The 12140-nt window shown below is 49.6% G+C and overlaps 1 protein-coding gene across 3 annotated transcripts in view; it reads left to right on the top strand.

The window, feature by feature from the left end:
- RTN1 (reticulon 1) overlaps positions 1–12140 on the top strand; it is a 261493-nt gene that overhangs the window by 147733 nt on the left and 101620 nt on the right. For all 3 annotated transcript variants that reach the window (XM_019550913.1, XM_019550914.1, XM_019550912.1), the window contains one exon: positions 5926–6669. In XM_019550913.1, the coding sequence (XP_019406458.1) occupies positions 5926–6669 (744 nt within the window). The remainder of the gene's footprint in view (positions 1–5925; positions 6670–12140) is intronic.

Genomic DNA, 12140 nt, shown 5'->3' with positions numbered 1-12140 from the left:
CCTAACTAGTTCCACGCTAACCTTTGGCCCAGGTGTGCCTCGAGGTGTGGCTGTTCTGGTCCCTACTTAGGAAGACAGAGGCAAAGAAATCATTAAGCATGTTAGCTATGTCATCTGGTGTGATGACCAAATTCCCCAATGCGTCCTGCAAGGGCTCCACGTTACCCAGGACCTTCTTTTTGCCCCCTACGTATTTAAAAAAGGACTTCTTATTGTCCTTAATCTGAGTAGCTAGTCCTAATTCTATCTTTGCCTTGGCCTTCCTAACTGCCCCCCTACAACTCGGAGCGACTGCAGAATAGTCATCCCTGGTGATGACCCCTTCTTTCCATTGGGTGTAAGCCTCCTTTTCAGCAAGGAGACATTCCTGGATGCTTTTGGTGAGCCACGGAGGCTTGTGTGCTCTCCTGCTCCCTTTGATCCTCGTTGGGATTACCTTCCTTCGGGCTTGGAGGATCGCCCCCTTAACGAGCAACCACTCTCCTTGCTCATGGAGGGTGGAGTTCCCCATGTGGGAAGTGCATCAGGAGCAAGGCTGAGGCTAAGCGGGTCGGGCTGGTCCGACTGTCAGGTTAGCTCCTTAGAGCCAGGTGTTGGGTCCTTGTGGCAGGGACGACTTCTAGGGGTGCCGTGACCTCCCCTAGCACCCCTACCTACCGTGCCAAATGGGGTCCCGAATGCACCCTCTATCTCGCCCGCCACATCTTGCTGGTAAATATCATTAAAGGGAGGCTGCCTTCCTGCCCTCCTTGGCACGGTGCCTTGCTGTACCGGGGCTCTGTCCAATTGCCCACCTGCACCCTCACAGGTGCCCCTTGGCCTTACCTGGCCCCCAGACCCTCTTCTTGGGTCTTACGCCCACCAGGCTCCTCACAATGGGGCTCAGGCGGCCTCAGCCTTACCTGGTCCCAGACCCGCCTTCCTGGGTCTTATGCCCCACTGGGGCTTCTTGCATGCACTCACACTGAGCTCCTCCCGATGCTGCCCACACTGGGGCTGGGGTCAGGACACCCCAAAACACAGCACCCTCTCAGGCACTAGGAACCCCCCCACTGCTGGGGAGCTCCTATGAGGCCTCCTCCACCCCTACAGCCTCGCCCAGTCCTCCAGTCTTATACACAACAACCACAAAACAAAAACCTCACACTCCTGCGTTACAACAAATCCCAGGCCGACTGGCTATCCATAGCTCCGTTCATATCCCTACCGGGGTTTTCCTCTGCCCAGTATCATTGGGCAGACACTGCTCAGACCATCAGGCTGCGCTGCTCCAACAGAGCTCCCTCTTCCTCTACTGCCAGAGGGGAACTGACTCTGGCCCCAGCCTCCCTGTTTATATAGGCCAGGCCCTGCCCCCTTCCGGTCAGCTGACCAGACTGGTTGTCTTGGCAACCCACACCTGTGCTGCCCTGGTGATGGGCAGCTGAACCCCTATTACTACCTGTCAGTGGCAGGCACCGTAGCGCCCTGGTACAGTCCTGTATAGAGCACCTCTGAAGCTGGGGGAAAAAGCAGCCTGGGGATGATGACATACAACTTGCTTTGCTTTCCCCTAGCACCCAGGGCTGGGTGGAGTGCACAGTGCACCATGAATCTACCTAGTGTTAGTGGGCACATTTTCCAGATGTTCTGCCTCTTCTATTGGAAAGGCAAAACGAAGAAAGTAATGCTTTTCCCAGTCATGGTTAAATGATGACTGCAGGAGATCCTAACTGCAGAGATTTGGCTATGAAAGGGTTAACACTGTAGTTCTGCCCCTGCAGGGTGAATTTTGCCCCTTCTCCCCCTCCCTGAGGCTGGAAAAGCAGCAGCCCTCTTGCAGCACTGTCTCCATGCTTGCCTGTGTTCCAGCAAGGAAAACTCAGCCCCTGCTTAAGACACGCACCTCAGTTTTGGATGGCTGTTTTTTGGGGAGAAGGGTGTGTTTACTTGTATACTTATGTCATATACCAATAAATATGGGTGATGTCATATGCTGGGGTAAATCCAGAGTAATGCCAATGAACTCAGTGAAATTATTCTTGGTTTATAGCAGTAATAAAAAGATGTAATGACCTATGTTGATGTGGTACCTGGCAAAGAAAATGTTGCTAGCTTGATCTAGCAAGCATGCAAACTTAGGACATGGAGAGGCTGCAACAGGTCCCAAATCATATTGCAAGTCCATAGGAGGCCCAGGTGTTGTCTACTGCTAGGGACAGGCTGTCCCCTAACTGCTGTTGACTCTGAGATCAGCGTCCTTGCAGCCTGGCCCTCATTCATTTGTTAAGCTTGCTGTATGGCAGACCAAATTGTCAGTTGTAATGTGCCTTATGCTATTTCCACAGACTAAGCAGAAATTGGTGATTTCCACAGACTAAGGAGAAACCTGTATTCTGGCCAGGCGCAGGACTCCCATTAATGTCACCGGCTGGCACGTGCAGAAGACTATGGGATGATGTCCTCAAGCCTAGACTAGGCACCTTTTTGGGAGCCATGCTTTAGCTAAACACAAATTCTTGAACTTGGTAGAGGGGCGAGTGAGTGAAATGTAATAGGTTTGAAGAGCCAGGAATTCAGACTACTTCATCTTTATGGTTACATCTCATTTAAACTCAAGGGAGAATTTCTCACTCTGTAGCTGAGCCCTGACACGCAAAATACTTGTTGCTAATTTTATTTTCCAAGCAGGAATTAGCTTTCTGAATACAGACATACAAAAAACTAGAACTCTTGGTTCCAAAATGATACCTTTATTAGACCAACTGGAAAGTGGCAAGAAAATTCTCCTTTTCTGCAAGCTTTCAGGATCAAAGTCCCTTTGTCAGGCTCTGGGAAAAGTGTAGATGGTACAAGATGGTAAAAAGTCCCCATAAGTAGGAAATAAACTTCATTTTTGCACAGAGGGAGATGAAGATGGAAGGCTGTCCCTCTGGGTGCATGGGGGAGTGTCTTTGTGAGCTGTGTTGAGTAGCGCTTTGAAGTGTTGATCAGGTAGAATTCCTTCCCTGGCAGTGTCAGATGGCAGGCAGGGAGGTAAAAAAACTTCCTTGTTGTTCTGCAGTGAAGTTTAAAATCCAAAATTGGCTAAAATTCAGCATCTTCCATGTTTCAGGGGTGTACGGCTACCAAGTACACCTCTGAATACAGAGGTATTTATGCCTCCCCCCGCACAGTTTACCTGCTATTTGCAGCACTTGTTTCTCCTTGAAGAGTGTTCACCTGCAATCTGGTTGTAGTTTAGCAACTTTTGATTTTCTAGGGAAGGTTCAAACTTGTGGCTTCATCATTCCATTGCTGTGACCTCTTTTTAATAGTGAATTGAAATCCTTAAAATAGTAACAAATCTGTCCAGACCTTTAGGGCATGATAGAAACCTTCCTAGTTACCAGTAGCACCTGAAGACAGAATTAAATGAATGAGTCTATGTTCTAGTTATCCTATTTTATATAAGGCAGAGAAAGTTCAGGCATGACCTCTGGCTGGGGTGCCTCAGTTGTTGGTTATACCACTGTTTATCTTCTTTTAAGAATTTGGCCACATAGTTTGATGCTTAGATGAGGCCTGAGCGCATTTGAACCTCTTTCCATCAGAAGCTGATCGGTCTGAACTAGTCTGGACCCTACAGCTCGCACAGGCTTCACTTGTGGCCCTGAAGACCTGGCATGTTTGGAAACAAGGCCCCTGATTTTGAAAGCTGGGAACTGAAAAGTCGAGACAGCTATAAATAGAAGTCACTTGTGGAAAGAAAGAATTTAAGCAACTTGGCAAGGGCCACAAAGAAGGTCAGTAGCAGAGAGTGGACTGGACTGTGGGTACTGCGAACAATGAGAGAAGTAGCAAGCAGCGTTTGCGCCCAGGGCTGAGCCAGCGGTAGCACTGACTGCCCATCTTGTGCCTCCTCTAAGTCGGCACCTGGGACAGATGTCCTGCTTGCCCACCTCCGCTTGTGCTACTGCTGCAGTCCCCCAAGCTGTGCTTATATGATGCGCTCGTTTAGTATCTGAAAGCGCTGCTTTTTCCAGGTGTTTTTACTCTTACCATTCATTTGTGATACAATTAGCACCTTGCAGTCCCTGCTGAGACAAATGGCGCCAAGGGAGACAAAAGTATGAGACAAGGGTTGTTGTTTTTTTGTGATATCTTTTATTGGACAAGCTGCATAGTTGAGAGGAATGTTGGACAAGCTTTGGGGCGCAAAAAAGCAGAAGTGTCTGGGAAAGAGCGAGACAGGCTGAACTAAATAACAGGAAAAGAATGGCTTGTGTTTAACTCCAGGTGAACAAAAGCAGTCTCTTAAAGGAACAGAGCTGGCTGTGAGGTAGGAACAAAGAGAGGTGACAAAAGGTATGACCTAAACAAGAGAAATGCTGGTTCATCGGCTGGATCAAGCCCTGTGTGCCAGAATAGGGCCTGGGGTCCAGTGTCACCACCTCCCTGCCCCACACACCAGGATTGGGGCCTGGAGGCCCGGTGCTACCACCTTCTTGCCTCCGTATGCCAGAACTGGGCCCTGGTGGCCTGGTGCCACCCCCATCCCTATATGCCAGGAGGCCATCACCATCCCCCTCCTGCCCCCCTGTACCAGGATTGGGCCCCGGGGGCCTGGCACCACCTCCATGCACTGGGATTGGGCTCCAGGGGCCTGGTGCCATCCCCTTCTGGTCCCCCACACCAGGATTGGGCTGTGGGGCCTGGCATTGCCTCTGCCCATCCCTGCACACTGGGATTGGGCACCCAGCTCAGCATGCAGGGCCCAGGGATCCCCATGGGTCTGGAAACTTGGCAGCACGAAAGTGGTGGCACCGCTGTCCTGCTGCCAAATTTATGACATGGCATCCCAGGCTGGATCTGGCCCACAGGGTGGGGGTTGAGCCCTCTGATGTAGAAGAACAAGACCATTCAAAAAGGAAAAGGGTGGAGAGTTATGAGCCTGGGGCCTAATTATCAGGAGAATTTAAGGGATCTAAAGATCGCATCAGATCAGATCCTATGGGCACCTAATAGGATCTGCAGAAGAGCCAGAGCAAGTTCAGCCCCTAACCTCTGCCTGCTTCCCAAACCGGCTTCAGTAAAGCGCAGGTACCCGCTTCACTCCATGCCTCTGGGCATCTCACGGGGTCACTGCTTGCATTTTTAGCTGCCTAAAGATTTTCAAAGATCATCCCTTGGACTCTAAGCAGACAAGACAGACAAACAATGGGAGTGGAAACAGGCATAGAGATGTGGAGTGACTTGTCCAAGGACTTCTCTCAGCTCAGTGGCAGAGCCAAGAATAATGCCCTGCATTTGAGGTTGAAGCCAATACCTTGCCCACTAAACCATGTGGCTTTTGCACGGCGAAGCAGTGCGGCAGCTACTTTCGCTCCAGTGACACAGTTTGGGCTTGTTAGGCCCAGATCCTGCTCCACCTGCTAGCCCCCAAGTTGGATTTGGGTGCTTAAGTGTGATCCTATTCCACCATGCTTGAGAACAGTTAACACAAACGGTGGGTGGGTCCTGCTTCTTCGCACTGTTTTTTGTCACCTAATCTTAAGGCTAAGACAATGGTGTGTTACAAAATTAAATTTGTTATCTGTTTTTCAGAGACCCAAGTAGGGTGGAATAGGATCACTCTCAGGCATCCCATAAAGCGAATAAGATCTGGCCCTTGCTGTCACAGGTTCCAAGTTCAGTTGCCATGAATGGAGGTACGGTGACTGTGGGTGTGTTTGACTGTGGCAAAATGACTCAAACTAGGCTGCACATGCATAGTGTTCTGTGTGTCCTTTCACCTGCGTGTATGTCGTGCCAGGAACTCTTTCATCTTTTTCTCCGACTTAATCTGATTGCAGATTTATCTTCCTAAAAGCCACTGATCCTTGGGGCGAGTGTGCCTTTGCTGACAGAACAACTGAAGGTCCCGTTCGCTTTTTCACTGTGTGCTGTTCCTGTGTTTTGTTTTAGGTGACCCTGCGTCCTCCCACTTCTTTGATTACACGTCTACAAAAGCCCCGAACGGAGGCGATGCATCCTTCTATACTACTCTGATTTCAGATGTCCATTACACGACTCCGCGGGATTCTTCCTACTTCACGGGGATTTTGCAGCCAGAGAATAGCCACGTCATCTGTTCAGACAGCACAGAAGGGTTTAGCATGCTGGGGCACGCCATTCAAGAGGTGACTGGGTTTGAGTCCCACGGCTTGTTTAGCTCCGATTCAGGAATAGAGTTGACTCCCGCAGAATCCACCGATGTCAACAAAACTTTAGCAGATCCCATGAAAGTAGAAGCTTATAAATACATTGACATAAGCAGATCAGAAGAGATCAAATACCAGGAAAAATGCGAGACGAGCCCAGAAGACAAGAGCGCAGGCTTTCTTGATAGGTCTCCTGATGCGTCTGCCAAGCTGAAGCACGGTTCCATCTCTCCGAAAACTGCTTTTGAGGAGACCAAAGTGACCAAAGGACAGAACTTACTGGAAGAGGAAATGTTTGGTGACCGTCAGAGTGCCTCGCTGATCACATCGCCGGTCAAGATCACACTCACCGAGACAGAGAGCACAGGAGAACCTGTTAGCAAGGAGACAACTATCCATAAGCAAGAAACAGGTCTAAAACCAAGCCATGAAGTGGTTCCAGTGGTGACCGTGTCAGAGCCAGAAGATGACAGTCCAGGGTCTATCACACCACCGTCCTCTGGCACAGGTAGAATGGCTGGTACCCATTTACGTTTAATCCTAGCACCACTCAGGTTAATAGCAACATTTCTATTGAATTTAATGAGGCCAGGCTTTTGCCTGCTCTGTAAAAATAGCACCTGCTTTCTTTGCAGCCATATTACCTGTATGCATTTGAAGACCTCTTCCGTGCAGAGGAGAGGGCTGTATAGCCTATGGCAGTGCCACCCTGCCCCAGCTTTGCTGGTTCTGGTTCAGAGCTAGTTGGCAAGGGGAACCTCAGCGTGGTGCAGCTTTGAACCATACAGGCCTGCCCATTCTGACCAAAAGCCATGGCCTGATTCATAAAGGTGTGGAGCTTCAGCAGCTTCCCCAGTCGGAGGTATAGGTGCCTGTCCCCTGTGGAGAACAGGCCTGAAGGCTCATGTATTTATATCCCACCATATTCAAAAAGATCAGAGCAGCTTACAACGAACAGACAGCCATCCTACAGGCAGGAAACAATAGATTCCCCAGACCATATTTCTAAAATGTGAGATCTCCAACTCCCCATCCCTTAACTACCACTTCTGGGCCTGAAGTCCCGTACCAGAAAACCCTCCAGCTAATCCCAACCATCACTTACATCCCGGTATTAGGAACTTCCTATTTCTTCCATTTCTTGTCCACCCGCTCCCCTGCCTCACTCCCAGGGGAGATCCCCCTACCATCTCCTAACTTACCTTCCAAGCCTGCATCTCTTTCTCCTCTAGAACGGCTGTGACTGTCCCACAATGACACTACTCCTCCGCCTTCTCCAAAAAACACAACATTAAATTAAAAAAAGAAACAGAAAGACCCTAAGGGGCAATGCTAAGGGCATGGTTTGGTGGTGCCCACCAAGGGTGGTCTGCCTACACGGGCCTGCAGAATGGCCGGGTCGTCCTCCTTCTATTCAGGCAGCTGAGATGGTCCCTTGCCCGGGACAGGAATGATGATGGTGGATCTTCAGCCCAGGGAAGATTTTACTGCTCTTTGCTGCTGCTTGTGTTGCAGCCAGTATGGGACGGGGAGAGCAAGCTGCATACTGTGGTTCAGAAACACAACCGGGAAACATGCCCTGGTGCCCCGGGCTGGACAGTTTTCTTCTATAGCTCTTTATTGGGCACAACGTACTCACACCTCTAAACCCTTACCTGTTGTGCCCAACCCACTGTGCCGACCTGTGGAGAGCAAGGGGCTCCTAGCCTGCATGCACAGCCCTGCTCTTCTCCCTTCCTTTGCAGCCCTGAGGTGAGACCATCTCCAGAGACCATGTGAAGGCTGGAAAGGCCTTATTTTCCTCTAGCACAGCAGGGCACTGGCACGTCTTAATTCAGAAGCAAGGACTTCCAGGTATAAGCAGGGCCAAAAGCTGAGGATCAGGAAAGGTCTGGTTACACCTGACCCTGGGAGACCACATAGGGGGAATATTAGGGACAAGGAGTTTTCCCTACCCCCTTCCATGTGTCCAGCTCATCCCTGTTAGGGATCCTGGGGTGAGCACATAAGCACCTACCAAGAGCAGGCTGAACAGCAGCTGTGTTGTTCACCTCTCAGCAGCAAGAGGAGGAATTTGGAGGCTGCTGCTGCTGCTCTTTTGAGGGGTTTCTTTTGCCCTCTGAAGCACTGAACGTTGGCTGGAGCTTGGGTGGGTCCCACTCATATAGTTGGAGAAACATTGATGAGCAGATGGGGTGGAAACAGGAAGGTTTTTCTTTAGGCTAGATTGGTGCAGACCATGGGCATCGGCATTGCACTTTCCTAGGAACACCTGAGCATGTACTCGTCTAATAATTTCTCTGCTGTTGCAGTGGATGAGCGTTGGCAGTGCCACTGTCTTCCCTGTGGGTAGGGGTGTTTCCCCCTCTGAGGGTGTTTGGTGGCTGTAATGTGTGAGAGGGACTGGAATGGGCAATCTGAAGGCTCTCTGGTTGCCTATAACCACAGGGGACCAGAACCAATGGGCCAGGACACCCCTTTCAGTTCCCTGTTCCTGTATTCCTGGGATCAGCTCCAGGCTGTGGCATAAAAGAAGGCAGGGTAGATTTACACCTGATAGGCTAACTAATAGTCTATAAGGTACAAATCTACCCTGACTTCAGCCTAACATGGCTGCCTACCTCTCTGTCTCTATGGCCAGAGAACTTTGCATTGGTATTTGGCTGTAACATTTCAAAGCAGAACAACAGGGCAAGCTGCTCTGTGAATTGCCTTCTCAGCTCCAGAGAAGAAAGGGACCTGCACAGATGCAAGTCCTTTGTAGGCATAGGACACCGGCTGGGAAGGGGACATGCCTGAGTGTGGGCTAGTGTGGGTTTGCCAAAGTCAGGGCACTGGCAGCATGGAAAAATTCAGAGATCATTGGAAAGATTTCAGCCAGGACCTTTGATGGGGGGGAGAGGTCTAGCTGAGTTATGGGAGAGAAAAAGTTGAGAACCACTGGTTTGGGGCACCCTGCTCAGTGGAACCCATGTCATCACAAGCAACTATTTTTTTTAAAGGAAAATACACACAGTCTTGTAAATAAGATCTTTAACGTGCTGCTCAGTGGGTCACGTTGCCGCAGGCACAGAGACTCTTCCACGTTGCTGGCCTGCCCTAAGCTTTGACAGTTTTTATTATTTCACTCCCCTCCACTCCCCAGCCCTGATGCCATGTGCCTCCTCCCTCCCTGAGGCGAAGCGGGGGAGTGGAGCAGTGTCCCGGACCTGGTGGAGCCCATGCCAGGCCCCCCAGGCCTCTAGCCCCAGCCCCAAAGGCCCCCAGGGTGCCTGCCCCAGGTGAAAAGTGAGGAGCTGACTTTCGGTAGGTGTCCCACACCCCACTGAAGCGGCGCGCTCACAGGCAAAGCAGGACGCTCATGGACCACTACTCCTTAGAGGGAACATTGACCACAGTCATCTTTTGCAGAGCCCTTAGACAAAGTGTGCAGACCCTGAGTTGTCTGGATGAAAACCACTGCCCTAATCCCCACGAGGGAGAGGAAAGCGCTTCCTCATTACAGTAGGATTAGGGCAGTGGTTTTCACTGGATCCAGATCGCCTGCTGTCTGTATAAATTGGGCGCTTTAGTGGGCCTTTTTTGGTGCTTTTATCTAATGGCAATTGATTGCAGAGCTAGATCCAAGTAATGTGCTGCTTCTTCCAGTAAAACACCCCATTTTTTTTAATGTCTGTAAGCAGCCAGAGTGACTTAGGGTCACATTTTTAGAGGTATTTATTGCAGCACCTACCAACCATTAAAAATCTAGCCCTAAGTGACACAGGGATTCTGTTACAGACAGCCATTAAAAGTAAGACTCCCTGACCCTATCTAATGCACTCAACACTGAACCACGCTTCCTCTCTGATCTCCAACATAGACTACATAGGACCATCACATCAGATAAGCATCCTCCTTCCCACTCAGAATCACAAAATCATAGAAAATTAGGGTTAAAAGGGACCTCAGGATGTCATCTAGTCCAACTCCCTGCTCAAAGCAAAAGCAGTTCAAACTAGATCATCCAAACCAAAGCTTTGTCTAGTCGGGTTTTGAAAACCTCCAAAGATGGAGAGTCCACACCCTCTCTGGATAACCTGTTCTAGTGCTTTACTACTCTCCTAGTCAGAAAGTTTTTCCTAATATCTAACCTAAACTTCCCTTGCTGCAGTTTGAGCCCATTGCTCCTTGTTCTGTCATCTATCACCAGGGGGTTAGAGGGGATTTAATAACAGCCTTTCAGTCTTCTCTTCTCCAGACTAAATAAGCCCAGTTCCCTCAGCCTCTCGTCAGAAGGCATGTGCCCCAACCCCTGAACCATTTTTGTCGCCCTCCGCTGGACTCTCTCCAATTTGTCCACATCCTTTCTGGGGTGGGGGCAGGGGGGGCAAAACTGGGCACAGTACTCCAGATGTGGTCTCACAAGTGTCAAACAGAGGTGAATAATCACTTCCCTTGATCTGCTGGCAATAATCTTACCAGTGCAGCCCAATATGCCGTTAGCCTTCTTTGCAACAAAAGCACATTGTTAGCTCATATTCAGCTTATTGACCACTGTAGCCCCCAGGTCTTTTTGCAGAGCTGCTGCCCAGCCAGTCACCCCCAGCCTGTCCCGGTGCATGGGATTGTTCCATCCTAAATGCAGGACTTTGCTCTTGTCCTTATTGAACCCCATCAGATTTCTTTTGGTCCAATCCTCCAATCTGAGGTCTCTCTGAATCCAAGCCCTACTCTCCAGGATATATACTAGTCTCCCAAGCTTGGTGTCATCTGCAAACTCACTGAGGGTGTACTCTATCCCATCTTCCAGGTCATTGATGAAGATAGTGAACAAAACTGGCCCCTGGGGCACTCCACACGATATCGGCTGCAAACTAGACAGGGAACCATTGATTACTACCCTTTGAGCCTGACAATTCAACCAGCTTTTTATCGACTTTACAGTCCATTCATCCAGCCTGTACTTCCTTAGCTTGTTTGCAAGAATGTTGTGGGAGACAGTAGTTTATCACCTCCACTGCTGTCCCCACATCCACTGAGCCAGTCATCTCATCATAGAAGGCGATCAGATTGGTCAGGCATGACTTACCTTGGTGAATCCATGCTGACTGTTCCCATTCGCCGCCTTCTCCTCCAAGTGCTTAGAAATGAATTCCGTGAGCACCTGTTCCATGATTTTTCTAGGGACTGAGCTGAAGTTGATCGGTCTGTAGTTCCCCAGATCCTCCTTCTTCCCTTTCTTAAAGATAGGCATGATAGTTGCCCTTTTTCAGTCATCTGAGACTTCTCCCAGTCACCATGAATTTTCAAAGATAATGGCCAATGGCTCTGCAAACACATCAGCCAACTCCTTCAGCATCCTTGGGTGCGTCACATCTGGACCCATGGACTTGTACACATCCAGCTTTTATAAATAGTCCCTAATCTGTCCTCTTGCCACAGTTGGCTGCTCACTTCCTCCACAAATTGTGCTGCCAGGAGCAATAGTCTGGGAGCTGACCTTGCTTGTGAAGACTGAGGTAAAAAAGGTATTGAGCACATTAGCCTTTTTGAGCGCTTATACACATGACACCATTACCATGTACACATGATGAAAATGTCACTTTGTGTGGCTTAATAGCATCACCTGGCATGGCTTTACAAGCACTCATGGTGCTCTGGCCAGGTGCCAGATGACTGGAAGAAAGCCAACATGGTCTCCATCTTTAAAAAAGGGAAGAGGGAGGACCCGGGTACCTATAGACCCATTAGTCTTACTTCAATCCTGGGGAAACTCTTTGAGAAGACTATCAAGGAGCACATTCGTGATGGTCCAGCAGCAGGGATGATGCTCAAGGGCAACCAGCACAGTTTCATTAGGGGCAGGTCATGTCAGACCAACCTGATTGTCTTCTATGATCAGGTCACAAAAGCAGGACACAGATGTCGCGGTGGATGTAGTCTTTCTGGACTTCAGCAAGGCCTTTGACACCATCTCCCACCCCATCCTCATTAAAA

The sequence above is a fragment of the Crocodylus porosus genome, unplaced genomic scaffold, assembly GCF_001723895.1.
Source record: "Crocodylus porosus isolate Cpor-Errol unplaced genomic scaffold, CroPor_comp1, whole genome shotgun sequence".
Classification (NCBI taxonomy): Eukaryota; Metazoa; Chordata; order Crocodylia; family Crocodylidae; genus Crocodylus; species Crocodylus porosus.
Note: the sequence above shows the minus strand (reverse complement) of the source record. Positions and strands in the feature narration are given on the sequence as shown.